Raw genomic sequence first — 24,654 nt, 5'->3', positions numbered from 1 at the left:
TAATTAAATCTGTGCTTTTGTTCATTCATTGCTTCTCCTGTCTTTTTTTTTCTTTTTCTTTTTTTTTTTTGATGAATGCCCCTGTGACATTCATTTGCTCTGTCATTGGTAGTTCTGGGAGAGGAGTTTAAGAGGTATTACACTGACAAAACTACAATCCCTTTATTACAGGGAAGCAATAAACCCAGTTAAATTCAACTTTCCACACAAACCTGCAAAACATTTCCCCTCCTGAAACTCACTTTGTGGATGTTTCGGCAAATTAAATCAAAACATTTTGGTTATTTTATTATCTTAACAGCTCTTTCGCCATCGGGGAGCATGTATTCAGCCACGGCTTGTAACTGGTTTTCATATTTGGCTGTTACTGGTCATCAGCACATCAGAAGCAAACTTAGTAGACTAGGTGTTCAACATAGTTATATTAGGTGTAAAACTGTTTGACACAGTTGGCAAACAACTTCAATTTCACAATAACTTGGAAGTGGTAATATTGTTTTAAATGGTTAGATTTTCACTTAACTGTTCTTTCTAGACAAAAACACTCCAAAGATGTAAACTTTTTTTCTATTTATTGCTTTTTTTTGTTTCTAAAAGCTTTAATTAATCCTAATACTTGACCTTTCCTCCCTTTTTGACATCTTTGCCTAACATATAAGGGAACAAAGAAAAAGTCAACCACAGCTGAGCAGTAAGTTGGCTTTAGCAACGCCACCAAGGTTTTATGTAAATTATCCTGTTTTATTATGAAATGTGATTCCAAGTCCCGTTTTCTGCTGTTGTGAAACCACTGCACGATTGATTAAACACTGGGTGATCAGATTACTGTTATTACCTCCGTCTGGAGCATACTGCTGATCAGCACTGCCTGTAGACTAACAATAGTTTAGTTTAATAAAACTATGTTTAAGAAATTTGGAGAAAATCTCAAGACACTTTGGAAATATTTCCCAGGGCAGATAAAGCATTACTTGTTGTTCTTTCTATTTTCTTTACTCTGCAGTATTGATCAAAACGGGTTATAAACATCAGATAGTAAACATTTTGCTCCTAACATCTGTATTTTATGAAGCGTTACAACCTTTGTTAGCATTAAGTATTACCTGGCTGCATGTTATGCCATGGGAAACACCTTTTGAGTTTTTGATTGGATAATCCCGACAAGGGAAAGAAACTGTGACGGTAAACGTGAAGGTATCTTTGGACGGCTCTGTGTTGGAACTTGTTCCCGCATCAGGAGTTATGAGTAATGCTGTTAATTTGCCTACCCATAGCACTGATGTCATAGGACCGGGGTGTTTTGGACTTTCTGAACAAACTGTAGTTATGAGCTAACAGTGTTATTAAAGCTGCCAGATGTGGTCCTGCCATCTTCCTGTTGTCAACACTTAGACAGTTCTCTCCTCTGTAATTTACATCTAATTTGGGTGAAACATTTGAACTACCTCTTTCCATGTGTTGATCTCTTTAAAGAAGCTGCCTTTCCTTTTGTTGCACCCAGCCCTAAAAACCTTATTGTGAGTCAGTGCTCCTAGTAATTTTACTAATGAGCTCCAAAATGCTTACAGCAAACGCTAACTATGCTATCATTTGGATTCTTATGCATTTCCATTGGTATTTAAACAAATAAGAAAATCCTATCATCATTTTTCAGTGTTTGAGTTCGTAAAACTAATTATACCATCAGGTAAAGATAACTTGAGTAAACTTTCATTAAGGGGAAAAAGCTATTGGGGAAGAAAAAAAGGGCCCTATGTGAAAAAGTTAAAGTCTTGCTTCCACACCTAGTCGGGATCATTGCTGACCTGTTACACTGTAACAAGAAATCACTAAAATAAAATCAAGCTTTTTGAGAACAGAAAGTCACCGACATGTTTTGGTCTGCCAAGTGAAGAAAGAATAAACCTCTCTGAAATGGTCCAGCTACCAAAATAATCCCATGCATATCCTAAAAGTCACAAAAAGAGCCCAGAGCAGCATAAAGAACTGCTGGTCTCCCTCGGCTCAATAACAAAGATCATCAGTGGAAAAGGCCCATCCTACATTTACCTAAAAACCGCTTGAGGGGAAACATTCTGAGCACTCATGAGTCTAAAGTGCATCTTTTTGGATATTTTTTATATTTTTTTCACATTATGTCTCATGTGAAAAGTGTGATGGTTGGGGACACGTTTGAGCTTCAGAACCTAGAAGACTTGCCTCGGTTGACGGAGCCATGAATCCTCCTCAGAAAATCCCAAATGAGAATGCCTGGCTGTTGTTCTGTAACCTCACATTACCTGTATTTAATCAGGAAGTCCCGCTGGGATTAACAATATCATTTTCAGGGGAGACTTGGAAAGGTAGCACCCACACAAACAAAGTCTTAAATCCAGCTGAGATGATGTGGTAAGACCTTAACCGGCCAGTCATTCTACAAATCCCTCCAACATAACTAAGCAAAGAGCTGTGGGGCAAAATTCCCACACGTCAATGCCAGTTATCACACACACTTTATTGGGATTGCTGGCGGCACACCCAGTTATTAGGTTATGTGAGCAATTGCTTTTCCACACTTTACCAGGTTGGTTAAGATAGCTTTTTCCCCCTTGATAAATAAAATCTTTTTTCTTTCCTCATTCATGGAGGAAAGGAAATGTTGTTGTGATGCCTTAGCCTTTCAAGCCTCGCCTGTTTGTTGTGAGCTGTAATAGTAATAGAGTGGAACAACAGTCAAACATGTAATGTCTGGCACGAAACTCTCCTGGGCACAAACAGTTTAGGCTGTATGTGTCGCGGTTTGATCAGCATGTGTGAGCTTGTGCTAATAGTACTTAAGGAGACGCCTTCACAGTGGGTTGATGGTGTCAGATTTATTACTTGTGTAAATAAAGAAATCAGATTGAAGTAAATAAATAAAAAATGAAGTTCTTAAAAGAGCAGCTGAAGCGGACTGGCGTCAATCAGACCAGCAAGGCGTGATAAAGTGGGGCCTTTTGTCGGCCGCAATTTCTTTTTAATGCATTCAGTGTGTGTTTTTGAGCATGTCCCCCTTTTTTTTTTTTTTTTTTTTTTTTTTTTTGTTGGGGACACGCAGTGGTGCTCTCTGTAATCATTAAGAGAACACCAGCTGTGTAAGTAATGTGCATTGATTCTGGCCAAAAATGCCTCAGTGATTGGAGATTGAAGTGAGCAATTCTACTTTGCTCCGGAGCCAAGTTTTGCATCGGTAATCGATTTCAGCAGGGACTTTTGTGCTGCGGTTGGCTCTTCTCTCTGTTTAACTCTTTTGGTATGTTTCACCAAAATAAACGGTGCTTATTGACTGTTGAGCCGTTACATTACTTTGGGACAGAAATAACTGAATAATTGTTTTACACCGATGCAACTAATTATTGCAAATCCTACAGTCAATGCAGTGGGGGGTTACCACCAGAGGTGCTGGGCTGGCTCTGCAAAAAAAAAAAAAAAAAACACGGGGAGCTCAGGAGAAAGTCCAACACTTTTCCTTTTTCCAGCTGCTTTAGCTGGATGTACTTTCTTCTTGCATTAAAGAATCGGAATAAAATGTGCCTGCACTAAGGGGCAAATACACTTTACTTGCACTTTTTTGCCTTTGCATGCAAAGCAGGAGTCACTACAACAGAGATCAAAACTATTTAAGCTACAAATCTACAACTTCACTCGTCCGTAGCTCAATTTATTTAACTTCTTTTTTAAATGATTACTTTTAGAAATGTTGCAGAAGTCCCGCAAGTCCTTTTATACAGCTTTTAATGCATCCACGACTCTTCTCAAAACAAAGAGAAGAATATGACAACAAAAAAAAAATCTTATTCTTTTTATCAAAATAAACATCAGAGAGTAACCTATCGAAAATGCTTAGAAAAACAACATTGAATATTTCATCGAACAATTTCTTCAAAGGATAAATTGCAGCTGCGCCAACAGAGCAGAGCCCAGCCTCTGGTATTGATTATTGATCAGGGTCTCCAGTAAACATGCGTGTCCCAACAGCATCGCATTACCATAACACTCATTATCATGCTAATAAATCTGTCAGTAGTATTGACTCAGAACAGTTGGCTTTGGTTTTACACACCTGCCACGTCTCTTAATGGTGGAAGCAAAATCAAGACGCCAAAATCCAACTCATGATTTATTGGCTGACGATGGAAAAGCAGCAGAATAACACGCAGATGGTTATTTCTGAAAAAAACGTTTCTGCTCTTTGCCCTAGCAGAGTTGAATTGGTGTGTTTCTATTAGTGGCCATGTGTCAACATTTGTAGCTAAAAAAAAAAAGGAATTTGGGAAAAGGTTCTCCTAAATTATACAAATGGGACCTGGAAGTATTGGGTGAGAATATGAGATTAGCTTCTTTTTGTTTTGTTTTTTTTGTTTTTTGTTTTTTATTTAGCCGTGTTCAGATCTGAGGTGATTAAAAACAGCCGTAAGCAGTAAAAAAGCACTTATCCATCGGATAAACTTTCTAATAATATGTTTGGGAACAGAGCTCTGTGAACAGCCATCGTCTTTGGCCTGCTCTCTTTATGGAGGGTTTCAGTTTCACTTGCTAAGTTGTCAAGTCATCAATCCTCTGACTGTGAAGACCAACAGAGTTCTGTATTAATTTAAAATCATTTTTGCGTTGATCTTGCATTAAATTCACATTTTCTGAAAAATGGAAGTTTGTATTTCTCTTGGATTTAAGCCAAAATTTCTCTTGGATTTAAGCCAAAATTATTACAGTTAACCGAAATACACTAAGATGCACCTCTACATAACTATTATAAACATAGCCGTACCGCTGTATCCCGTCTCTCTCCCTCTCCATCCTGCCTCGACCTTCGCGTTGTTTGTCTTCGTCCTCTGAAGCCTTTCCGCGTTCCTCGGTTCGTGGTTATGATCTGATATGAAATGACCTGAGACGGTTCACCATATGTCGGCGGCTGTGTATCTGTTCCTGCACATGGAGCCACAGACAAGGGGCTGGAGGCCACCTTGTTCCGTTTTGCATCCCTAATATTAGCCTGCGCCTTGTTCTGCTCCAGTTGAGGGACATTACCGCTGCTCAGATAATCAGCGCTCAGATCACTGTTGTCTTGGAAACTATTGAGCTTATCAAGCTCGTGTGACCCAAGGACGGCTCGCAGACGGGAACAGCCTGACTGCAGGTTCTTACTCACTGAAGATGCTTCAGACAGATGCACTTTTTTTTTCAGGAATAGTCGTCAGTTTTGAATGAGGTGATTTAAAATTGCATGCATTTGGTTTGCGAAGTGCGATCCAAGCTTTCATCATAGCGAGTGAGTGAGCCAGCTGTATTTATCTTAGAAATTAGAAGCAGCAACATGTGAATTTTCAGGGTTCCTCCGCAGTCTGAAAAAGTCTGAAATTTGGCAGGTCTGGATTAAAATAAAACTAGAAAATAAGTGCTTATTTTTATTCCTAATCTTGTTCTCAAAATGTCTCGGCTTCAGTTCGTTCTTTTGTTTTCTCCTGCTTGTTAATACACACCCTTATCCTTGCTTTCTCCCTTCCGTGTTTATGCCCTCTTTTTTTCTTTCATTCTTCCTCATTTTCTTCATTCTTTTATTCTTTGTCCCTTCTTTACTTTTCGTTCTGTCCGTTCCTTTCTTCTGTCTGAGCTTTGATCATTGTGTTCTACCTCTTTCTTTTTGACCTTTTCTTCCTGTGTTCTTCTTTCTGCCCTTTCTTTTGTCTTTTCTACTTTGCTTTACTTACTTTCTTTCATTTATTGGCTCTTCATTTTGTCCTTCTTATTCCTCTTTTCCTTTATTTTGTCCTTCCCATTCTTCACTTATATCCTTCAGTTTTCTCCCCCTCTGTCCTTCCTTCTTTACTTGCTCCTATTTTTCCTTTTTCACTTCTTTGTGCCCTTTCTTTCTTGTCTTTTCCTTCTTCTTTTCCTTCCTCTTTTTTCTCCTTTGTTTCATTTCTTCCATTCCTCCCTCGTTCCTTTCTTTCTTACTTAAATTCTTGTAAAGAACTAAGAACTCTGGGAAACTGAGTCTGTAAAAATAAATTCCTACATTAAAAATCTGTGGGAATTCTTGCTTCATAGAGCCCCCCTCATCCCCCCCTCACCCCCATTTGTTTAAATCATATAAACATAAAATCCTCAAAAGGGAGGCTCCTTAGATTCAGACATAAATTGTGATGCAAGAGAAGCCCCAATTCTTCTTGTTGAGTTTTTCCCAAGTGCCTGTGAGAAACCGCGGTTGTGCAATCTCTAAAGGCGGATTAAGCCTTTAGAGAAGAGGAGGGGAAAATGAAAAGCGACACGGAGAAGGATGTGAAGGGGGAAATTGTTCTTGTAGGGAAGTAGTGATGGCAACCACTCTTGAAAGACAACATCACCAAGAGAGGAAAAGGGAAGTGGGGAGGAGTGGAGGGGTTGATGGTGGCTGGGAAAGGTCCTACGAGATGCCCAGCCTGGAGATGGAGGAGAAGGATAGCGGGAACGTGATATGTTAATAAATCAGGGAGCATGTGGTGACGGAGGGACGGGGAGTTCTGTGTCTGTTTAATGACAGAGGGAGCCCGTCTGTTTTAAAGAGCGACTTCAAAGAGACGGGCACTCGACGTAAACTTAACCTCACACATGCAGTTCACACACACACACACACACACACACACACACACACACATAGAAACAAGGCCTGAGGCTGCCTAGAGCACATAGGAGGCCTGAGGTGTCCTCTGTCATGCACGATTACAAATCGAGCCTGCGTAGAGGCATGCAGACGCTGCAGTGAGAACATGTGTAGGTGTGTAACTCTATTCAATGTCTATCTACATCTTCTCTGCTGCTCCTGGAGCACTTCCTTAGCATTCAGTGAGGTCAAATAACACTCAGGAGAGCACATTTACAATGTAGTAAGTAAGTAAAACTTTGCTTATACAGCACCCGAAGTGCTTCAACAGAGAATTGGAAAAAAAAATTCACAAGGCCAAATCGAAAGCAGATTTCAAAAGGTGTTTTTAGCTGGCCTTTAAAGAAAAACTCTGAGCAAAATAATTCAGTTGTTGCTCTGTGATGGATTGCTAGCTCTTAGCATTGGTCTTCTAAGAGAAGTGCTGTACGCTTGGCAGAGAGTGTTCGCCTTGTCTAGCAGAAAAGGTGAAGAGAGTAATGTTCAGCAGCGGTTAGATGAGGACAGGAGGGTGAGAACTGAACTTCAGCCTTTCCATTCTTCTGGAATTTGAAGTTTTTTTTTGTTTTTTTTTAAAGGATAACAGCGAGCGAAGCAATTTGACACTCCTCTATTTTTTATAAGGAATGAAGAAGTTTTCAAGCAGCTGCTCTACAAGAAGATTTCTGAACCGTTTCCCCAAAACATCTCTGAACACATCTCTGGATGCAGCCAGACTGCTAGTTTTCTGTGTTTTAGGGATTGTCTGAGAGATGCTGCCAGATTGAAAAACTTTTTAGTGCTTTTCTGTGGCTTACACGAAAACATTACATTTAGAAAAGCTGCAAGGTCAGGAGCAGTGTGGAGATCAGAGAGCATTCCCTTGGCCAGGCAATTTGTCATCGTTTTGAGCCAATACCGCACCGTCTGTACATGCTGTCCTCAGAATAACGCCTGTCTTTTGCGAAGTGTTTATTTCTAATGAAAGCTTCTGTCCCAGCTACAGTAAAATATAAATACCTATCAGTTGCAGTGAAATCAAAGACTAAATGATTATGTTAAACCGCCATTTACAATGATTATCGATATGGATCGATATTTATCTTCAGTGGAGTTTTAATCATTTAATCAATACGTGACATAAATTGATTGTTACTCTCTTGATAATGCTTGAGCTGTGTTCCACTTGTAGAAGGACGAGATCTAATTAAAAACAGAAAAATCCCTGAGGCCGACATCGCAATTGGACAAAGTACTGCATTGTTATTTCACTGAAACTGTTTCGCTCGCTGCCACAAGCTTGTGAGGAGGAACAAACTTGGACAAAGGAGCTAAGTCTTTGCTGTAGTTTTCTGCTGCGCACACCTTTTCGTGTCACCAGAACCCCATCAGCTGGAATTTAGAAATGCTGCTCTGCAGTTTTCCTCCCTCCCAAGCTGCCTAAGCAAAGCTTAACTAAGCTAAGCTAAGCTAGCTATGCACAAGCACTTTTTTTTTTTTCCTCCCCCCTCCCAGGGGCATGAGAGAAGTAACTGTGGCCAAGTTAATTTTCTTCCCTCTGCTTGTGCGGCAGCAACCTGAGGGATCATTGAGGCAGAGAATCAGTCAGAAAGAGGCGAAGATGGTGCTGGTGGAGAGAGGGAAAGAGGAGCAGTGGAATTTTAATGTGGCTGTCTTGTCTTTTCACTGCCCACCAAAAGAAAGCAATTACTATCACAGCCACTCTCCCGGCGCTGTGTTTGCTTACCTGTGAGTCTGTGTGTGACGGCACTGAGCGCACAACGATTTTTGTATGTCGGCCGTATAAAGGGGAGACGTACACACTGTTGGGTTCATAGAAACACTTTAGTTTTTGCTTCGCAACTTTTCTGAACACTAAAGTTTCTAAGAAACCTTAAAAGCGTCACTCTGTAATGCGGCCGTCAGTGTTCACTTTGCCTACGGGGATGTTAACCTTTAAAACAGAAAACGGACTCATTTTTCTGCTCTGGACTGATGGACAGAATGGTTTGTTTTGTACAGCGCTCAGTGTGAGGCTCTGCAAGGATGTAGCATTTGAAGCAAGACCCATAAACTTGGCTGATAGAAAAATACAGATAGAAATTTTGCGGTAAAACTAAGGTAAAACTTTGTTTTAAAAATGTAAAAGGCAAATTATATTGTAAAGTTTAGTTAGGGTGTAATGATGCAATCTTTTCGTATCATGATTTTGTACCACTATTAATATTGTCATGTTTCTATTTTGCAAAAAAATAAAATAAAACTGGGCTGAGGATCAGACAAATGTGCAAATATATATATATATTTTTTTTTAAATGTGATGAAATTTCAAAATAACATGTGAAAGAGACACAGGGCCACCACAAGTGAGAATTGGGCAATACAATATATTTTCACATTTAGAAATCATCACAAAATCTCCAAAGGCTCTGCTGATCCACTAGTATTAGATTCTCATCTGTATAACTGTCTGATTCGCTCTAGTGGGTCGCTTATGGTAAATTTGGCATTAATATTACGTTTAGCTGTACTTTTAAGCAGTGATTGACAACATTTGTAAATTCTTCAGTGGCCATTTTAATAAATGAGGTCACAACTTGCAGTGTGCAGATTGAACACACGAGGCACCCAGCATTCACTGTGGCATTTTTTTATGATCAGAAAAGCCATATTTTCTGGACTTTAAGTCACATAAAAATATGATATCCTCATTTCTTTGCATGCACCAAAAACAAGTCTGTAAAGAAACTGTATTGATTAGTTATAAAGTCTAGAACATGACACTCGGTGGCTGAAATGTTCTTTCTTTAGCAGCAAAATGGCTGAGAAGTTGCGTCAAAACCCAAGTTTTTAATAGAGTGTACTGTCAGGAATGTATTATTAATGGATTGCTTCACCCCTACAATATGGAAACAAAATCATTCTAGCCTCTTTAGGCAAAACATGAAAAGCATCATCTCAGATTAAATGTCTTTTTCTTTCTGAAATAATCCAGCCTACCACAAACTAAACTAAAGGGGAAATTATTATGTGTGTGCATCTCATAGATCTCTCTTGGCAGGTTTATGGAGACCCATTCCATTTTGTGTTATATGGACTCCTATCATATCAGGCTGATGCCACCAATCAGTGTCGCCATTCGTGGTGTTTTGCAGCAGAGCTCATTTTTTTTTTGGAGCCATTGAGGTTTTCAGAATAAATCAGAAATTAATAGCTCTGAACTTTGAGCCAAAATACATTTTCCCTCCAGGAAGTAGACAGAGGTTATTATTTTACTCACATTAAAATCTAAAAGGATGCTGATCAACAGTTCAAACTTGTATTTAAGTAAACTTTCCTTTTTTTTTATGTAAATAGACTCTATAAGTCTTAAAAAACCACTCCTCATCAGTACACAATCATGTACGTACACTTTTGGATTTATATTTACCTTCCAGTAATCAAAGCTCTCTGTAATATTCCCAGCAACCTCACTATAATATAAGAAACACCGATCCTCCCCTCTGTGCCCCGACTGCAGGCTCAGAGAGAAACACGACTCCGCGGTAAACATTATAGTACTGTAATAATCAGCAATGCGATGAGTGCAGAGTGTTAGAAAATGAGTAATGACGGTATAAACCTGATGTGCCAGCTGATATGTCAACGTTCCCACAGTTGTAAAGGAGTCAGCCCAGCTCTGCAGCGTCTATTCGATTTGCCACGTTTTTTATGTCCGTCTTTTATAGAATTGGTTGTTGGGATTTTTTTATTTGGCTGTTGCTGACTTTTCATTGTTGGCTTTATGAAGGCGTGCACCATAAGTCCACCTCCATACTTTGGATTCTCAACAACTCACTCTGCAGAGAAAGTGAGATTTATGCAGATGGATACATTCCTGCTTCCATTTCTGCTCCACCATCGCTTTCACGATAAACAACAACCCTGTAAGGGATGTTTGAATCAACTCAGTAATTGTGACAGATATAAATGTTGTTTGCAAGTTACATTTAAAGAGCAGGCATAAACAGAAAATGTGGTTTAAGTAAAATATTTTTTTTTCCCCCATCATGTTTTTCAATTCTTTGTCCTTTCATTTTTAGGATGCGAAGGTTTGCCTACTGCAAGGTGGTTTTAGCCACCTCTCTGGTCTGGGTGATGCTGGACATGTTCATTCTGCTCTACTTCAGCGAGTGCAACAAGTGCGATGACAAAAAGGAGAGAGGACTGCCTGGGAGAGATGGTAGGTGCTTAAACCCACATTTACTCTTTGGCGCTATGCGTTATACAATGGTATTTCTGAAAAAAAATAAAAAATAAAATCTGTTTGCGTGTGAATCGTAGATGGCCTGTCCAGACCGCGGGACGGGCCTGGCGAAGGCGGGAAGCCGGTGGTGATCCCTAAAGAGAACCAGGAGAAAATGAAGGAAATGTTCAAGATCAACCAGTTCAACCTCATGGCCTCTGAGATGATCGCGCTCAACCGCTCACTGCCTGATGTTCGTCTGGAGGGGTGAGCTGGCTTTCAGAAACGGGTCACATGCAGTGGCGTTTCACTGGAAGTTGTCATCAGACGGTGACTAAGGTTACATTGCAAAAACAAAAAAGGGACACACACAAACCACTGAGTGGATTATGAAATGTGAAGGGAAGCAGGTTAATAAATATCACCATGGTAATTAAGACATGTTTACGAATTGTCAGGTTTAATGAAACTTGGTAATTGTGTGCTTTCACTGCTCCGTCCTTTCGAACATATTAGGACTCAAGCAGCTCATATGTTGCTCATAAGCTGCTCTTAAATTCTTACATTTTGATTCAAGCTGCATTTTTCCAGCCTGTCTGATGTCAGCTGTCAGTAATTAAGCATATTAAAAACAAAGACAATGTCAAGCTCTGTGTGTTACGGAGCGGTTACTGTAAAATGTATCATTTTAAAGCAGAACCAAGCAGATCAGAGTTTAAATGTTTCACCAACTTCACCTCGGGATTGGCTGAAGTTGAAGGTCATTCCCAAATCTGAGAGGATGAATACTCAGAAACGTGTCTCTTGTCTTCCTGTTATCAGTTGTTTAAAGTTTTTTTTTGTTTGTTTTTTTTTTAAGTTCGTACATCTTGGTTCTTCCACATCACATATACTGAAAATAGCTTCTTCTTCTTTCACTAGCAACTTTTCCAAAGAGCTTTTCAGGCAAATATCTGTTCTGTTCTGTACGTTAACTTGGAGATTTTGTTGAACACATCGTTGACAGTGATCACATTTAGGCAAAATATTTGGGCTCAACATGACCATGGGAAAAAGAACAGTGAGGAAAAAGTTGCTTAATCACAGTTGGTGTGGTCTTTAGTGCCATTTTTATTGATAATATTGATATTCAATGTGGTTTTCACACCATGCAGGTGTCTCAAGTACCAGTCTGTCCCTAGAGCAGAGAACGGCAATGGCCGCATGTCATTTCTGTCTTTACAAATAGATTTTTTTGTTCCTAATTTCTATTTTCCATTTGTTTAAAACTTGTGTTTTACAGAATAAACACATTCTTTCTCCTATTACTTATTTAATCAGTTAACGTGAAACATTTCAGCGCTAAGCAACCCAAAATTAAAGGGATTAATTTAACTCCTATTTTTGTACAGCTTCACAAAGATAATGCCAGTTATGAATAGACATGTTTTGCAAATTTTAACGGTAGCATGAACAGTGCGTGTTTCATCTCAAAGTAATGACACCGTCCTTCCCTCAGTTAAGTACCAACTGAGCAAGACATGAGCTTAATATTTTATAATGTTCTAACAACGGCATCTAAGACATTTATCATTTATTTCTTAGCGACTGTCTGACTCGGCAGACGCTGCTGGAGTCTGCAGAACGTCTGCTGATGCGAAGCAGTTTGACTGAGAGCTGAGCCTCTCGGTCTCATCAGACAAACAGGAAGCTGCAGCAGCTGATATGATGCCACGTTCCCTGTGAAGATCACTGTAAAAAAAAAAAAAGAAAAAGAAAGAAGCACACGGACAGTCACAGATAACCCCGACAAATTAAGTCCGCACATGGATTCCACGTAATTTAGTATTTTCCACTCAATTCCTTTTTATTCGTTATGTTTTTTGATTCAGTCCACACTTTTTGGTCCAATATTGTCATTCTGCTACCTCTTGGCTTTATGCTGTTAATGGCACCGTGTCGGTTTTAAGTCGCTGTTGTTGGATTAAAACGCCTGAAGCACAAAAAAATCAGGTAGAAATTGGAGCGTGCACAAAAATGAAGATAGTAAAACCAGATGAGATACCAGGAGAGGGAAGTCCGGGCTTGTGTGTTGTTGCTACAAAACATCCCACAGAAGTGAAGTAACACTTTGTCCTCCACAGGTTGCCCAGTGAACAGGAAGGTTTTGTCTGCATGGCTTTAAAGGGAAATGCCTCATTACCAAATGTATGACATAATAATAATAATAATAATTAATTTTCATGGAAGCTAATATAATACTCAAGCCCATAAATGTAGCTACGTACGTAAAGTTTGCATTAGTTCCTGTTTGCTGTAGGTCATTCTGCCTTTCGGAACAAAGCAGCATGTGTCCAGACAGAGTCATGAAAGAAACGTCACGCTTGGTTCTGGAAGTCGGCTACAACTCGCCTCTCCTTTTCCCTTCAATCTCTTTTTGATTGTGCAGAGGAACATACATAGGTCAGTAATTGGGCTTTGCAGAGCGATAGAGAGAGGGAGAGAGAGAGAGAGAGAGAGAGAGAGAGAGAGAGAGATATGACTGTCAGGCAGAGGCATGTGCATACCAGAGCAGACAGGAAAGACAGAGGACATTGATCCATGAAATGGGTTTCAGTCTTTGAGTGAGAGTTGATTACCAGGTGTGTTTCCACTCTGCTTTCCTTTCGCCTATCTACTCTTCCAATTAGGAGATAAGACGGAGTCAATATCAAGAGAAGGAATGTGCACCTAGCTGTGTATAAGCATGCACATATTTGTGCATATTATTTATGTATGTGTGTGGGTGTATATGTGTGCCCTTGGGGATCGGCTTGTTTACTGAAAATAAGTGGAAATTAAACCATAGCAGTGAAGAAGCTTCACATTGATGCCACTCAAACGTTAAAATGAGCATTTTACAGAGCCCAGTCCATCTCGATGGAGTGTGTCTGGGTGGATCTCCAGTTTAGGAAAAACACTGACCATGACCACACCTTTTGGAGAACTTTCCCTTTTTTTCACACTGATTTCAGTGTCGTTGAGTACGCAGCCGTGGACGTATTGGGGTTGTTTTTTTTTTCTGTGTGTAACGGTGCAAGAGCAATCCTGCCTAATTAAAACCAGTTTGCACGCCCATCCCAAATATTCCCACAATCCTCTGGTTGGAGGAACAACCCTCAACTCATTACCCTGCGTCTCTGCAGCCAATTTTCTGTCACCCTGCCTGTTTGGTTGTGCGTCACGCCCAGCAAGGATTTGTTGTTCTAAATCCTCGGCATGTTATGTCACCTTTTTTTGCCGATTCACAAGTAGAACTGTAATGAATGAGTGGGCCTCACGTGTGAAAGAAACATGCAAACAAAAAACATCTTTATCGGCTGGAGGAAGGCTGAAAGGCCCCAACACTCCCCTGTTCTGCTATGAATCATCTACTACACTCATCAGCCTCTCTCCTGTGGAGAATATTAGGGTGCGCGCACACACTCATGCGCGGGGCAACGGCTGAGAATTTTTGTCTTATTTAACATTCTCCTGAGACTGCTGCAGAATAAGTATACTCTTGACCTCCTCTCTGTCGCCGTTACATTCCTTCTGTCATAATCAGCAGCACAGGCAGAGGAAGCACTTCAGCGCCCGGGATGATCGCAAGGAGGAGGGGGAGTTATGAAGATGGAGGAAGGGAGATCATATTCCATTTGGCTGTTGAAAGAGCTGAATTTGTCAGTGGATGGAAGTCACTGGGGTGGTATCACTTCTGCCGTCTGCTGATGAATGAGCTGCGTATAGAGATATGACAAAGTAACTCATAGACGGTTGCATATCAGAGAGCAGGCATCATTCCTCCGTTCACGGACAGAGGGTGGAAACACACCGATGACCCCTTTCGGCTATATGGATGCACAGTGTGTCTCAAGTTTATTGTTAGAACAATATCGGTCTTCATATCTCAAAACGACTGTCTGAAATGCAATATATGTTGGGTGTTATATTCCAAGTGTCAAGTCTAAGGAGATGACATCGATGCTAAAGGTCATAGAGGCAGATGGTGGCATTAAAATGCCAGATAAGGAGAGGAGGCGAGAGGAAAATGTGGATTTATTGCAACGGATATCATTATCATAACATTAATGATATTTCCATCACTTGATTTTCCCATATTCTACACCCGCACTTTCAGCTCTCCCTCCGTCCTCTGCAGCGCCCAGCTGTCTGCCATCATGTCGCAGTTTGTGTAACCTATTTGATTGTACGGTGTCCTAGAAAGGTCAATAAAATGAAAAAGCCACAACAGAAGTTGTGCTGAAACAGAAGGTATGTTAAACTTGCTAGCATAACTTTTGTTTTTGCGTGACTTCCGTTTTTTTTGTACCCTTATTGGCTACCATAGACGATGGTTATCACTGACGCATTGTCGATGTACCGTGGTTTGGTAAAGTTGCTGGTAAATGGAGATCATTTGAAAACAATGCACCTCTACATCTCGACGTTTGATGAACAGGATGTGGGGGAGGGCTGCTTATCAGCATATCGAGGAAAAACAATAGTTTCACCTGGGTTTTGTGCCTCCATCACTGTGCCTCCCGCTGCTCAGACACATGAGACCCAAACTGTGTTTCTCAGATGCCTTTGCTTGTCCTCTGGTAGAACTGAATTTTAATAAACTTTGTGTATTAGAACCACTTTTAAGGATTTTCAAGTGCAACTAGAATCCAGTTCAACTTCTTTTAAAGAAAACACATTTTTATTATATTTAGTTTTTAACTTTTAGAAGAAAAGCAAAATGTATAAACCCCAAGTTCAACTTACTAGAAATCCTGTTCAAAATCTGTCAATCCCATGTTCTCTGCAAACAACATGCAACGTATTTGGTCTGAAGCAACAAGGGCTGTTCACAGTCCTGGACTCTTTTTGTCTTTTTAAAATATATTCTAATTTCATTCTTCTCTTTCTGTCTTTGAATGGATCCCACGACTACACTCCTGACTTTCTGCAGAGTATTGTTGACTTAATTAAAGCGCATGTTTGCCAGCAGGGTCAGAATAGCTGATGAGGCAAAACCTCCAAGCAATGTTCGGATATTAATATCTAGCAGTCTAATGTTGCTGCCTCAAAATTTAGAATTAACCTTAAAACTCTTTAAATATTCCCAGAAATATATAAGCACCCTCGACCGCTTCAAATGCGGTCGAGGGTGATTAAATATAACACATTTAATATAATGTGTTATATTAAAGATCCACCATTTTATTTATGCTTGAAAGTTTTAAAATAAAGAAAAACAAAACTTTTGCAAAAAGAGGATAGATATGTTATCTTCTAAGAGATGTTAATTTATATGGAAAAAGCTGTGAAGCTTTAACCAAACTGCTAAAACTTGCATTTGTTTTGAGTTGGAACTTTAGTTATGAAGGGCCACAGGTTGCAGACCCAAGGCTCAGGCGGTCAATGCTTGGCCTCAGTTGGGTTTTTCCATTCAGCAATTATCTGCAAACACAAATCAAAACTGGTTTTGGAATGGATGAGTCGGGCTGACTTTATTTAAAATCCGTCTAGGATGCATGAATCAGGTTAAGTTTATTTGTGTAGCACATTTCAGCAACAAGAAACCTGATACAGTAACCAACTATGAAGCATTAATAAACATTCTCTCAAAACCATCATCATATCATCAAGCAAATGCCCATCAAATATATTGATCTATATTCCAGTTGACATGAATCAAAGACGACTCTAAACATAAGTGTAGCACACTGATGGTGCTAAGCTACATCATAGCCACAGCTATTAAAAATGTATTAATCATCTTTGCAGTGTAGCCGTTCCACGCTTTAGAAGCATCATTCATTGTCTGCTATTAAGGATATTTGTCCTCCTGATAGGTGGATGTAACCTTCTGACTGAAACTTTCCCAGATTTTTTTATTTTATTTTTTTTTCCCCCCTCAGTTTGATCCGTTTCTTGTTCTCTCGTAGGTATTTCATTATTTTCCCTCTCATAGAAGGAGAACTGTGAGCTCCTCTCTGCGATGATAATGACTCGAGATCTAATTAGGAACATTAATCAGCTGCCATCCTGCAGACTTGCAATCTGTCCTGCATCACTCTCCGGTGTTGGGAATATCTGTTTAGCTTCCACCTCATTATTCATCTCTAGTTTTCTTTGATGGGAATAAACTTTTAACAGGGTCAGGACCCGAAGACGCTCCGATTGGTTTAATGACGTCTTCATACGAGTTAGCTGAGCCGCGGTGCAGACCATCTTTCATTTCTGCTCTTGTTGGACGTAAACAGAGTCTGGATTGTTGAAGTTCTCCTGACCATTTTTTTTCTGTCCAAATCTCTGAAGTACCTGATAATTATTGCCGCAGTAAAAAAAAAAAAAAAAAAAACAGTTCAGTTGATTTACAAATTCTCTTCTGTTTGTTTAATTCACCCTTCAAAGGTGCAAGAACAAGCTATACCCCGATAATCTTCCTCGCACCAGCGTGGTGATCGTATTTCACAATGAGGCTTGGAGTACACTGCTGCGAACCGTCCACTCGGTTATTGATCGCTCTCCACACACACTGCTGGAGGAGATTGTCCTGGTGGACGATGCCAGCGAGAGAGGTAAACTCATACACACACTGCAGATGAGTGTCTCCTGTTTCAGGCTTAGCCTGTTTTTATTTAGCATTACTGTACATGCTTTCTGTAGTGTGTGTTTGCGGAACTAGTCAACATTTACATGTCTGCGTAGGGCTATGTGTGCCAACCCTCACTGGGCCATGCTGGTAATCCCTGTTTGGGGGAGATTAGGTCTTTAATTTGCCAGCCGCAGGGATTACACCGTTATAACCCACCGTTCCCCCCTCCCCACCACCCCAGCTGCAACCATAGCAACGATGCACCTTATGAGACCTCGAGTTGAATGCTGTGGAACGAGGGGGGGAGTGTTTGTGCAGGTAGAAGGGTTGCAGACATCCATGCCAAGACACACACACACACACACACACACACACACACACACTGGCAGCACATAACATAATCACATAGTTTCCTTTGATCTCTGGTGCTACAAAGAGCTCAGCTTGTAATCCAAATGCTTAGGAGTTTGTTTCATGTTTGCATATTTTCTGTATTCTGTGTGTTTGTGTTAGATTTTCTGAAACGGCCGCTGGAGCAGTACGTCAGAAAGTTAGAAGTGCCTGTCAGAGTGGTGAGGATGGAGCAGCGGTCCGGACTCATCCGCGCTCGCCTCAAAGGGGCTTCCATCTCTACCGGCCAGGTGTGTGTGCGCGTGTGTGTGCGCGTGTGCGTGTGTGCACGTCTGGTCAGCCGTTGCTCCATGTTGTGTCATGCTATAACTACAGACTTCCATGTGATTTATTGGGGCTGTTATTTGATTGACCAACACGTTGTAATGTCTTAATTAGGAAGGAAAAAGCATACAACATTTTTTTTTACATTTTTGACAAATAAAATGTGAAAATCATGCATTTTCAAAAACTGTTCTGCTACAACATCAAAGGTCTGTTAGGAAGCAAAAATAAATTGACAGGCCTAGTAAACGATACGTTTATCTGTAAAATGGCACAGAGGACTAGGGTAACTCTGGAGGATGTGCAGAGATCCACAGCTCAGGTGGGACAGACTGTTTACTCCACAAATCTGATCTGTTTTTTCTTTTTTTTTTTTTTTGAGTGACACGAAACAAAAATTATTGATGAAGAAACCCCATAAGAACAGCTAGTAGAGGCTGGAGCAGGTGTTCCTCTTTTAGTTGACAAATGAACATAAACATGGAGCCTGATGTACAGTGAAATGATCTATGGAATGGTCCAGTCAAAGTACAAACGGTGGTTCTGTAATGGTGGTACTCAGAGGGGCTGAATACAAAAGCAACATGACTTTTGAGATTTTTCTTACAGGTACAAAATTTTAAAAGCCTCTTATCATTTTCCTTTAACTTCCCAATTTGGTTCACCTATCAACCCCAACATAGTTGCACATAACATGCAGTTAAAATGGATCATTTTGTGGCTTTAGCAAGACAGAACATGGAAAAGTTTAAGAGCAATGTCTGTTTTTTCCAAGATTGGTGTATGTGATTTTAATTATCCCGTGACCTGCATCTGATGACCGTCTAATGTTTTCCTGCTGGGTTGCCAGGTCATCACCTTCCTGGACGCTCATTGTGAATGCACCACAGGGTGGCTAGAGCCTCTGCTGGCCCGCATCAAACAGGACAAGTAAGGCCAAATTACAACAGACGCATGGACACGAGTGCCAAGTGTTATAAAGAATCTGTAAGCTGCTGCTGCTGAGCCTGCAGGGGGCTTGTCCTTGTGTTTAGTTCATCGTTGTCTGCAGTTTTAAAACCTTGTTTACTGCTTCCCATGAGCTCACAAACATCTACAGACATCTAAGGTTTACTTTTATTTATTTATTTTTTTTTTTTTAGAAATTTAGAAACCCCATTATCCGATTTTTGCATCCATTTGCCGACTGTGCTCCATTTCTCTGCGTGTGTCGTGTGTTTGAACGTCGACCTGTTTCTGTTTGTCCGATCGCTCCTCCAGGAAAACGGTGGTGTGCCCCATCATCGACGTCATCAGCGACGACACGTTCGAGTACATGGCGGGGTCCGACATGACGTACGGAGGCTTCAACTGGAAGCTCAACTTCCGCTGGTACCCCGTGCCCCAGAGGGAGATGGACCGCCGCAAAGGAGACCGCACGCTACCCGTCAGGTGCGGGAGCCGTTACACGCCGCAGCAACCTCCAGTAGATTTCCAACTCATTTCTTGCAGGATTATCAGGCTGTTTGTTCTGCTTTCTGTGCAGCTGAGTCCGACCTCTCTCTCTTGCTGAATCATGTGTGAAAAGATTTTCCCTAAGAGACCAAATAAAATAGTCAGACACTTCAAATCCTTCTCGCGCTCCATTCATCAGCCGTTTGGAGTAACACACCCTGTAAGCTTTAATGCCGCTGACAGACATTCGCAGTTGTGTGAAGCAGTTGTATGTAACAAATCAATTGGACATGCTTAATCATGAGATGCTTTCGGGGCGGCAGCACTGAGTGAACGCACTGAACTTTGTCTTGCAGCTGAACTCTGTGTCGCTTTATGATTCCTGTTGCTTTGCCTCTCACACTTTAGACCTTGAAGCAGAAATCAAGAGTTTATTCCTTGCTGTCTGTCATCTGTGCTTCCTGCTCTTGTTTCGAAGCTTGCTTGACGCCACTTTTCAAGGTCACTCAGATAATGTATCTTACGTAACTTGCACAGTGCCCTTGTTTTTGCTTGTTTTCCACCGTTCTGCTTAGCAGAATTTTCCTAAGGGTGTCTCGTAAGTGGCCTAAAATGTAGAAAAATGGGTCGCGGTGTCAGGGCAGAGAAGATTATTTCGCATTAGGAGACGAACCCCATTCTGTCACGCAGCAGTGAGGCTTTGCTACTGTAAACTGTTTTTTGTTTTTTTTATGTTAAAGTGAGACGACACTAGCCAAAGAAATACCGCTGATGAAACTGTGAAATGTCTCACTTTGATTATCAAAAAGGTTTATAGCTTCCATGTAATCCCATAAAATTGAAAAGTTGCTGAGCAAACATTTAAACTATGAATGTCTGAGGTTTGGTGACTATTTTTAAGCATCACATTCTTCTGTCTGTAATTTGTTCAACTTCCAAAAAAATCCTTAAAATGTTAAATTGTGACAGACTCCCGCACCACTAAAGGAACGATTATCCACAAATAGAAAAACCACGGAACGGTGAACCTTCCCAGGAGAGTCCGACTCATCCAGAAGATCACAAAAAGACCCAGAACATCTAACGTACCGCAGTCTGATCTGCTCAGATCAGCTCAGCTTTCATGATGCAGCTGAAAGAAAACGGCATCAGGGGGAGAATTTCTTGTTGGAAAAACTAGCAAGTTGTTTGACCAGTGGCTTTAGACCGTTGACCTTTTACTGTTAAGTAATTTTTGTAAACCTGATCATTAATGGATGCTGTTCCCGCCACCTTTCAACCACAAAAGTAAAAATATGTTCACTTCTGTTGCCATAAATCAGAAGTAAAGCAATTCTGCAAGAACAAGGTTGGGATTCATAAACCAGTAATAATGCAGAGTGTGTTAGTTAGAAGCTGAATGGATCTTCTTTCCAGTAGCTAAGCCACAGAAAACTGTAGCCTTTTGTTTTTGCTGCTGCGGTGTGACAAGTGTCATCAAAGTCTAAATCTCAGCAACTAAAGTCAGAATTGCTTACAGCAGCATGGGAAAGAGAAATGACTTTGAGGCTTTCTAATACAGAAAATATTAGTGTCATGCTGCTGTGACTCCTCCAGACGAGAGTAAGAATCTATTTCAGTTCACACTGCGACAGGCTCTGTCTCTGTCTGGAGTTTTTGTGGTCGTTTTATGCTGCCAGCATTTGTGGACATCAGTGTTTTGATAAGCGGAGGGCTGTAAAAGCCGCTTTTATGAACGTGACAGACTCTGTTTGGATAAACGGCTTTATTCAGGATCAGAGCTCCCCTTTAATTTAGTGCCTGTTGTTTGTTTTACTGTTGTGTGTTTGAATCTCATGAAAAAAAAAAAAAAACTCTGATTTAATTTTGCACTGAAGAGTTTGCAGAACTTTGATGTGTTATCTGCTGAAAGGAAGCCCTTCATTATACTGTCGTCACCTCTTTACAATCCCACAGTTGCTTCTTTAACATCAAAATCTTCTTTAATCTTTTTCTTTACCCGCTTTTTATTCTCCAGCCATTTCATTTGGGTTTATTTCTGTGGGACGTATTGTTACTGTTTTTTTTTTTTGTTTTGTTTTGTTTTGCAGCTGACTTTAGGATGTTAACTGAAAGGAGAAAACAGGCCTCTTCTATTTAAAAAAACAAAAAAAGGAAGCTATTGTGTTACGGGGTTGTGAAGGGGAAGAGAACTGAGGCCATTAAGCACTGACACAGCCATCACAACACCAGAGGCCGCAGCAGGAGAAAGAAGAGAAATGGAAAATAACAGGAAGACAGTAAAGAACAGGGGCTAAAATATAAAGCTCTGATGGGATCTGTAGACACTGAGTGGCCTTTAGAAAACAGGCTGCGGGGGAATGAAGTGACAAGGACCAGCCTCACTCCTTAATTTATTCCTCTCTCCAGGACTCCCACCATGGCGGGCGGCTTGTTCTCCATAGACAGGGATTATTTTCAGGAGATCGGCACGTATGACGCAGGCATGGACATCTGGGGCGGAGAAAACCTGGAAATCTCTTTCAGAGTGAGCGAACGCAGCCAAGTGGCACGACTCCGTTTTTCAGTGTTCTGGCACGACTTCTGGACGGTTCACGGTGTCATCCTGACTGGATCTCAGACTCAGTCAGAGCACAGACGCCAACATTTCCACAGTCGGCACATGTAGCGCAGGGCTGAAACGATTCAGTCAACTAATTTGGTAATCGATTAGTCGCTAACTGGAGTATCAGACTAAAACAAAAATGCCATTTAGTGAAAAAAAGAAACATATTCTGAGCAGTAATTAAGCCTAAATTGTACATATGTATATATATATATACCTTTTTATGTAAATTTGTTTTATCTATGTGATTCAAATTTACTAAAGAATAAATTTTAGGGGAAAAAAAATATTTTCTTATGTAGAAAGTTAATTTGATTTTGTATTTAATTACACATTTTAATTCATAATATTGTATAAAAAGGGCTTGTGGATTTTAAATGGTTAATACCTGTAGAATGTGTCATGTCTTTTTTTGTTTGTTTTGTTTTCTTTTTAATTCAATTAACCATGAGAACAATCAACAGATTAATTGATTCCTGCAGCCTTAACGCGGTTTACAGCATTTTGCCAAACTTCCCCCCCCCCTCACAGATCTGGCAGTGTGGAGGGACTCTGGAGATCGTCACATGCTCTCACGTGGGCCACGTGTTCAGAAAGGCAACGCCCTACACGTTCCCCGGAGGAACGGGGCAGATCATCAACAAGAACAACCGCCGCCTGGCAGAGGTCTGGATGGATGAGTTCAAGAACTTCTTCTACATCATCTCTCCTGGTGAGTCGGGCGGCGATGCGTGTGCCTCTGTGTTCATTAAGATATGCACGCAGGAACTCGTGTGTGGAGGTTAATCTCTGTGGCAGGTGTGATCAATCCATTAACCTGGTGACGGTGTGATACTGCGGCGACGGTGGCGGGGGGGGGGAGGCGTGCAAGATGTGTGGCGGCAAGTAATTTCATGCTACAGAGGATCTATTTACCTGAACACACACAAACACACACAGAAAATGGGGAGGCAGCCCAAAAGTAAAATGACAGAAAACTGTGTTTTGTCATTTTTAGAATGGTTCTCTGGTATGCTACTGGTTCTATAATGGTATATATAACATGTTGTGGCCAGGATGACCTGATCAAAAGTTCTTGTCTCTGATTCTGATTCGAGTCGTTTAAAATGAAATATTTACCGCGCAAGACTCAGTCAGAAACGTGCACAGAAGTTATTAAAATCCATACAACCTTGAAGTCCTTCACCATCCGTCTTCTTCTCTGTGGCTCCAACACCAGAAGCGTTAGCCGAGTAAACTTGTTGCCATGTTTTCGTATTCCTTTCTGGGTTTCTACGACCTTTGATTTTCCAGCTGGGGATATATTTGGGAAAAGAAAAAGTTTGGAAAAATTAATATTTTCACATTTGATTCCCAATCCTACCCGCTAACAGTTTTGTCGAGCCGTTCATGAATCTGTTTTTCCATCCATCCTGTCTTTCTTTCCTGTCTTCCTTCCTGTCCGTGGTTCTTATTACATATTTATAGCCTGTCCACTGTAGAAATACCTACCAGACGTCCTTCACATGCTTTGCAAAATTTTGGTAAAAGTGGATTTTAGACTCAGTTACACCGTTAACTGAGTCTAAAAAGGTGACTGGAAGTGTGAAATTTTGATATGAAAAATGCGAACTCTGACCTTGAGAAATAGAGGAACTGTTAGGTTTGTTAGTGCTTTCAATTTCTGTTTTAAAATGGTTTCAGTCCACGGGGAGGTTGGCAGCACTAGTAGTTGTTCTCCATCACAAGCAGTTCCAACAGCGGCGTTGGGTGGATACGACACAGATCCAAAAACAGACGGATCAGCACAGATACTGGGAGCTAAATGTGGTCAGAAACGCTTGATTAGGACGTTAAGCTGATCCTTCTGATCAGACGGAGGCACTGATAATCAATTCAAAGTATTCAACCAAGAGATTATGTAGTCAGTTGCTCAGCTACAGATAATCCACTTGTGCTACAGACTGTGAAGACATTTAATGTTTCCATATGACATACAAATTATTTTTATTTTATAAGTTGTTCTTATGGAAAATTCAATTTGTTTTCGAAGCAAACCAATAACAGCCTGATATTTGCTTTGAGCTGTTCTCGAGACACAAAGTCATTTCTCACTACATTCAATAGGTTTTCAAAGACAAAAAAAGAAATCATTGGAATAAAACAAATGCATACCTATAGAATATTATCGTATCGCAATATTTAAGCCTCATCGCAATAAAGTTGAGTTTTACAGTCTTCAGTAGTTTTTTCCTCTCTAAATTTACTGCATTCTGACCAAAGCACTAAAAGATACTCATCTTTGTTAACTCTTCAGAGTGGATGAACAAAATGGGCTGCTTGACCCGACGAACGGTCAAATAGGTTGCTTCTCTGCACCGACTGCTTAAAGTAGTGCTACCTGAAAGGAGCACAATAATTGTTTTTAAACACAAACGCAGTGCTAGTGATGCTACGTTGACTGTGCAACCAACAGTGCAAGAATTATTTGAACCCTCCCAACAGTATAGTCG

At 40.6% G+C, this 24,654-nt stretch overlaps 1 protein-coding gene across 1 annotated transcript in view; it reads left to right on the top strand.

Annotated features, from left to right (window-relative positions):
* The window catches only part of galnt1 (UDP-N-acetyl-alpha-D-galactosamine:polypeptide N-acetylgalactosaminyltransferase 1), a 55,362-nt gene that overhangs the window by 22,792 nt on the left and 7,916 nt on the right, over positions 1-24,654 (top strand). The window contains exons 3-10 of the mRNA XM_007556231.2: positions 10,720-10,859; positions 10,961-11,129; positions 17,265-17,431; positions 17,962-18,089; positions 18,974-19,053; positions 19,384-19,554; positions 21,967-22,084; positions 22,694-22,874. Of these exons, the coding sequence (XP_007556293.1) occupies positions 10,721-10,859; positions 10,961-11,129; positions 17,265-17,431; positions 17,962-18,089; positions 18,974-19,053; positions 19,384-19,554; positions 21,967-22,084; positions 22,694-22,874 (1,153 nt within the window). The 5' untranslated portion in view covers position 10,720. The remainder of the gene's footprint in view (positions 1-10,719; positions 10,860-10,960; positions 11,130-17,264; positions 17,432-17,961; positions 18,090-18,973; positions 19,054-19,383; positions 19,555-21,966; positions 22,085-22,693; positions 22,875-24,654) is intronic.

The sequence above is a fragment of the Poecilia formosa genome, unplaced genomic scaffold (genome assembly GCF_000485575.1).
Source record: "Poecilia formosa unplaced genomic scaffold, Poecilia_formosa-5.1.2 Scaffold77, whole genome shotgun sequence".
In the NCBI taxonomy this organism is placed as follows: Eukaryota; Metazoa; Chordata; class Actinopteri; order Cyprinodontiformes; family Poeciliidae; genus Poecilia; species Poecilia formosa.
The sequence above is the reverse complement of the archived record's forward strand: the minus strand, read 5'-3'. Positions and strand labels throughout refer to the sequence as shown.